The sequence below is a fragment of the Porites lutea genome, chromosome 4 (genome assembly GCF_958299795.1).
Source record: "Porites lutea chromosome 4, jaPorLute2.1, whole genome shotgun sequence".
Taxonomy (NCBI): Eukaryota; Metazoa; Cnidaria; class Anthozoa; order Scleractinia; family Poritidae; genus Porites; species Porites lutea.
In genome coordinates this window covers 6,044,781-6,050,780 of record NC_133204.1, presented here as the reverse complement: position 1 = coordinate 6,050,780, position 6,000 = coordinate 6,044,781, and the positions used below count along the sequence as shown (strand labels likewise).

At 45.6% G+C, this 6,000-nt stretch overlaps 1 protein-coding gene across 1 annotated transcript in view; it reads left to right on the top strand.

Moving 5' to 3' along the window:
• Positions 1-78, top strand: part of LOC140934877 (adhesion G-protein coupled receptor D1-like) — a 14,151-nt gene extending 14,073 nt beyond the window's left edge. Inside the window, exon 16 of the mRNA XM_073384439.1 lies at positions 1-78. This exon is cut by the window's left edge and continues 122 nt beyond it. Within this exon, the coding sequence (XP_073240540.1) occupies positions 1-70 (70 nt within the window). The 3' untranslated portion in view covers positions 71-78.
• Positions 79-6,000: the final 5,922 nt, after the last annotated feature.

Here is a 6,000-nt window from a genome sequence, read left to right as displayed (position 1 = left end):
AAATCCCCAGGAGATTCGTCAAGAGAAGACTGCAGAGTCATTCACAAACTATTTTGAAACCAAGTTATAAGCTGAAATGTGATGGAACTGACGACGATGAGTGTCGTCTGTCCCGTCCCGCCTTCATTCGGAATCGCGAAATGGCTTCGAATCTTAAGAATCCTCACTTAAAGGATAAATCCACTTGGAAGGCTGGATTTATATTAGGCTTACAACATGCTGTATATAATATGAATCCTAAGAAGACAGTCATGACATGACAGTTTTCGGAATTTTATATACTATTATCAGCATCAATGCTTATCAGAAAATCGGAGATTCTTACATGTGTCATGGCTGAGGCAGGACATGTACATCACATGCCCTGCCTCTTTTGGTTCCCTGCTACGACACATTATCACTGAGTTACCGCACTCACGGGCTTGCTAAGGCGTCCCAAACTCAATACGTGAGTGCACGTTGAAAATTATACACCTGCTGATATGTAGCCTGCGTCGCAGATGTAATTTAACCCTGGTTAGTAACGTCTCCGAAGCAGCGCCCATATCAACTTGTTCCAGGCCCCCCCAACAGACTCTAGGAATAACCGGAATGCTTTTCTAATTTTCTTTCAACCTGATTCGCAAATCAACAATGGCTTTTTTAACAGGACAATCATGGCGCGCACTCCAATCCTGGTACACAGGTGGGGGCCCAGAGCAGGGATTTCGCTGCTGTTTCGCAGACGACTGACTTAACCACAGTGACTACAGTTAACAGGGGCACCCAACGAGAATATAGTTAAAAACCACTTCAACATAGCATTGTTAAACGTATTTTAGTATTTAAACGGTAGATATAGGCATATTTTCATCCCCTAAAATTTTTTCATGTGTTCGGATTTCCTAGCTGAATTCTAGTGTTCCGAAAATTATAGGGATCAAAACTTACCTTTTCGAAAATTTCAGCCAGAAAAAGGCTTCTAAAAACTCTACGGACCTTTTTGGGGTAAAAATACGTTAAAAATGGGCAATTATACCATTTTTTAAATGTTCGAAAATCCTAGGAGAGGTAGGCAAGCAAGAAATTTTACAACAAGTGTTCCGAAAATTCTAGATCTCAAATCGTCTTCCGAACAGATAATTTCCGAAAAACTGACGTTGGGTGCCCCTGAGTTAAGTTTCGTCTAGCCTGTGGCGCAGGCTACTGATATTGCGCAACGTAACATTTTATAGGGTTTATAGGGAAAAAAAAAATAAAAAAAATAACAAAATATATATATATATATATATATCTACCTGGAGTTTTGAAAACCGGGTTGCCTGAAATCTTAAGTCAAGTCCAGCACATTGCAGGCAATCTTTTAAAACTTAATTTGCTTAAAGCCCTGATACTTTTAGTGTAAAAATAACAATCTCGCTCTTCAGGACTAACCACCCTCACCTCTTAACCATGGGCTTCAAATAACTTCCTGGAAGTGACAGAAATCAGTGCAAATTCCAGAAAATTTGCACGAGGGGGGCAACAGTCCGTCCCGTAGGGACGGGCTGTTGCCCCCGTTGGCCCAGATAATATTTTTTGAGGGGGGCTTCCGTCAAACTAAGTGTCATGTTGTTGCACGGACACAGGGCTATCATCTGGTATGCATTTGGGGTAGTCTGGTTAAATTCCAGGGGGGTGGGGTTGTTGTAAAGACTATGCTTTGTGCTAGAGTGCAGATTCGCTGGGTTTTTGTACCTGGGCTTACCCCTGTCTTTCAAAGCTCAATGTCTCCCTCAAATTAAGGGGGGGTTGTGTCTGGCTGGGTGTCATGTTGTTGCACAGACACAGGGCTATCATCTGGTATGCATTTGGGGTAGCCTGGTTAAATTCCAGGGGGGTGGGGTTGTTGTAAAGACTATGCTTTGTGCTAGAGTGCAGATTCGCTGGGTTTTTGTACCTGGGCTTACCCCTGTCTTTCAAAGCTCAATGTCTCCCTCAAATTAAGCGGGGGTTGTGTCTGGCTGGGTGTCATGTTGTTGCACAGACACAGGGCTATCATCTGGTATGCATTTGGGGTAGCCTGGTTAAATTCCAGGGGGGTGGGGTTGTTGTAAAGACTATGCTTTGTGCTAGAGTGCAGATTCGCTGGGTTTTTGTACCTGGGCTTACCCCTGTCTTTCAAAGCTCAATGTCTCCCTCAAATTAAGGGGGGGTTGTGTCTGGCTGGGTGTCATGTTGTTGCACAGACACAGGGCTATCATCTGGTATGCATTTGGGGTAGCCTGGTTAAATTCCAGGGGGGTGGGGTTGTTGTAAAGACTATGCTTTGTGCTAGAGTGCAGATTCGCTGGGTTTTTGTACCTGGGCTTACCCCTGTCTTTCAAAGCTCAATGTCTACCTCAAATTAAGGGGGGGTTGTGACTGGCTGGGTGTCATGTTGTTGCACAGACACAGGGCTATCATCTGGTATGCATTTGGGGTAGCCTGGTTAAATTCCAGGGGGGTGGGGTTGTTGTAAAGACTATGCTTTGTGCTAGAGTGCAGATTCGCTGGGTTTTTGTACCTGGGCTTACCCCTGTCTTTCAAAGCTCAATGTCTCCCTCAAATTAAGGGGGGGTTGTGTCTGGCTGGGTGTCATGTTGTTGCACAGACACAGGGCTATCATCTGGTATGCATTTGGGGTAGCCTGGTTAAATTCCAGGGGGGTGGGGTTGTTGTAAAGACTATGCTTTGTGCTAGAGTGCAGATTCGCTGGGTTTTTGTACCTGGGCTTACCCCTGTCTTTCAAAGCTCAATGTCTCCCTTAAATTAAGGGGGGGTTGTGTCTGGCTGGAAGTCATGTTGTTGCACAGACACAGGGCTATCATCTGGTATGCATTTGGGGTAGCCTGGTTAAATTCCAGGGGGGTGGGGTTGTTGTAAAGACTGCTTTGTGCTAGAGTGCAGATTCGCTGGGTTTTTGTACCGGGCTTACCCCTGTCCTTCAAAGCCCAATGTCTCCCTCAAATTAAGGGGGGGTTGTGTCTGGCTGGGTGTCATGTTGTTGCACAGACACAGGGCTATCATCTGGTATGCATTTGGGGTAGCCTGGTTAAATTCCAGGGGGGTGGGGTTGTTGTAAAGACTATGCTTTGTGCTAGAGGGCGGATTCGCTGAGTTTTTGTACCGGGGCTACCCCTGTCTTTCAAAGGTCAATGTCTCACTCAAATTAAGGGGGGGTTGTGTCTGGCTGGGTGTCATGTTGTTGCACAGCCACAGGGCTATCATCTGGTATGCATTTGGGGTAGCCTGGTTAAATTCCAGGGGGGTGGGGTTGTTGTAAAGACTATGCTTTGTGCTAGAGTGTAGATTCGCTGGGTTTTTGTACCTGGGCTTACCCCTGTCTTTCAAAGCTCAATGTCTCCCTCAAATTAAGGAGGGGTTGTGTCTGGCTGGGTGTCATGTTGTTGCACAGACACAGGGCTATCATCTGGTATGCATTTGGGGTAGCCTGGTTAAATTCCAGGGGGGTGGGGTTGTTGTAAAGACTATGCTTTGTGCTAGAGTGCAGATTCGCTGGGTTTTTGTACCTGGGCTTACCCCTGTCTTTCAAAGCTCAATGTCTCCCTTAAATTAAGGGGGGGTTGTGTCTGGCTGGGTGTCATGTTGTTGCACAGACACAGGGCTATCATCTGGTATGCATTTGGGGTAGCCTGGTTAAATTCCAGGGGGGTGGGGTTGTTGTAAAGACTATGCTTTGTGCTAGAGTGCAGATTCGCTGGGTTTTTGTACCTGGGCTTACCCCTGTCCTTCAAAGCCCAATGTCTCCCTCAAATTAAGGGGGGGTTGTGTCTGGCTGGGTGTCATGTTGTTGCACAGACACAGGGCTATCATCTGGTATGCATTTGGGGTAGCCTGGTTAAATTCCAGGGGGGTGGGGTTGTTGTAAAGACTATGCTTTGTGCTAGAGGGCGGATTCGCTGAGTTTTTGTACCGGGGCTACCCCTGTCTTTCAAAGGTCAATGTCTTACTCAAATTAAGGGGGGGTTGTGTCTGGCTGGGTGCCATGTTGTTGCACAGACACGGGGCTATCGTCTGGTATGCATTTGGGGTAGCCTGGTTAAATTCCAGGGGAGTGGGGTTGTTGTAAAGTTTGATGTGTTTTTGCACTCTTATGCAGTTTGTTTGTGCTGTTTGCATGCAAGCAATGACCCACCCTGTTGATAATGTTCCTAGTCAGCAAGCAGTTGAACTGCTGGTTTTAGGACTTGGTATTGTTGAGCAGTGTTGGCTTAGATTGTTTTTGGGAGACCAGCTTCAATTAAAAATGGGGTGAACTGGGGAATTGGCTTTGCAATCGGTGACACCGACACTAAAAATTGCTTCTTAAAATGCCTTATTTTCCAGATTAATGAGGAAAACTTCACTTTTGTTACTTTCAAGACAGATGATTCTATCAAATGGAAGCTCATGTATTCAATAATTTCTTTTTGAGGTGAGATTTTACTTTTCAAGTAACAAGGGCCATCAAATTAACAATCAGTGTGAGAGACTGACATTTTTTAGTAGCCCGGTTTTCAAAAAACCAGGTATATATCTCCAGGGATTCACCATCCAAATGCCTCTTTCACTGTAAAAAATAAAAATGTTAGTAGGAATTGACAGTTAAGATGCAGAAAGGTCAATAATTGGAGATAATTATCTCCAGGGATTCACCATCCAAATGCCTCTTTCACTGTAAAAAATAAAAATGTTAGTAGGAATTGACAGTTAAGATGCAGAAAGGTCAATAATTGGAGATATCTACCTGGAGTTTTGAAAACCGGGTTGCCTGAAATCTTAAGTCAAGTCCAGCACATTGCAGGCAATCTTTTAAAACTTAATTTGCTTAAAGCCCTGATACTTTTAGTGTAAAAATAACAATCTCGCTCTTCAGGACTAACCACCCTCACCTCTTAACCATGGGCTTCAAATAACTTCCTGGAAGTGACAGAAATCAGTGCAAATTCCAGAAAATTTGCACGAGGGGGGCAACAGTCCGTCCCGTAGGGACGGGCTGTTGCCCCCGTTGGCCCAGATAATATTTTTTGAGGGGGGCTTCCGTCAAACTAAGTGTCATGTTGTTGCACGGACACAGGGCTATCATCTGGTATGCATTTGGGGTAGTCTGGTTAAATTCCAGGGGGGTGGGGTTGTTGTAAAGACTATGCTTTGTGCTAGAGTGCAGATTCGCTGGGTTTTTGTACCTGGGCTTACCCCTGTCTTTCAAAGCTCAATGTCTCCCTCAAATTAAGGGGGGGTTGTGTCTGGCTGGGTGTCATGTTGTTGCACAGACACAGGGCTATCATCTGGTATGCATTTGGGGTAGCCTGGTTAAATTCCAGGGGGGTGGGGTTGTTGTAAAGACTATGCTTTGTGCTAGAGTGCAGATTCGCTGGGTTTTTGTACCTGGGCTTACCCCTGTCTTTCAAAGCTCAATGTCTCCCTCAAATTAAGGGGGAGTTGTGTCTGGCTGGGTGTCATGTTGTTGCACAGACACAGGGCTATCATCTGGTATGCATTTGGGGTAGCCTGGTTAAATTCCAGGGGGGTGGGGTTGTTGTAAAGACTATGCTTTGTGCTAGAGTGCAGATTCGCTGGGTTTTTGTACCTGGGCTTACCCCTCTCTTTCAAAGCTCAATGTCTCCCTTAAATTAAGGGGGGGTTGTGTCTGGCTGGGTGTCATGTTGTTGCACAGACACAGGGCTATCATCTGGTATGCATTTGGGGTAGCCTGGTTAAATTTCAGGGGGGTGGGGTTGTTGTAAAGACTATGCTTTGTGCTAGAGTGCAGATTCGCTGGGTTTTTGTACCTGGGCTTACCCCTGTCCTTCAAAGCCCAATGTCTCCCTCAAATTAAGGGGGGGTTGTGTCTAGCTGGGTGTCATGTTGTTGCAGAGACACAGGGCTATCATCTGGTATGCATTTGGGGTAGCCTGGTTAAATTCCAGGGGGGTGGGGTTGTTGTAAAGACTATGCTTTGTGCTAGAGGGCGGATTCGCTGAGTTTTTGTACCGGGGC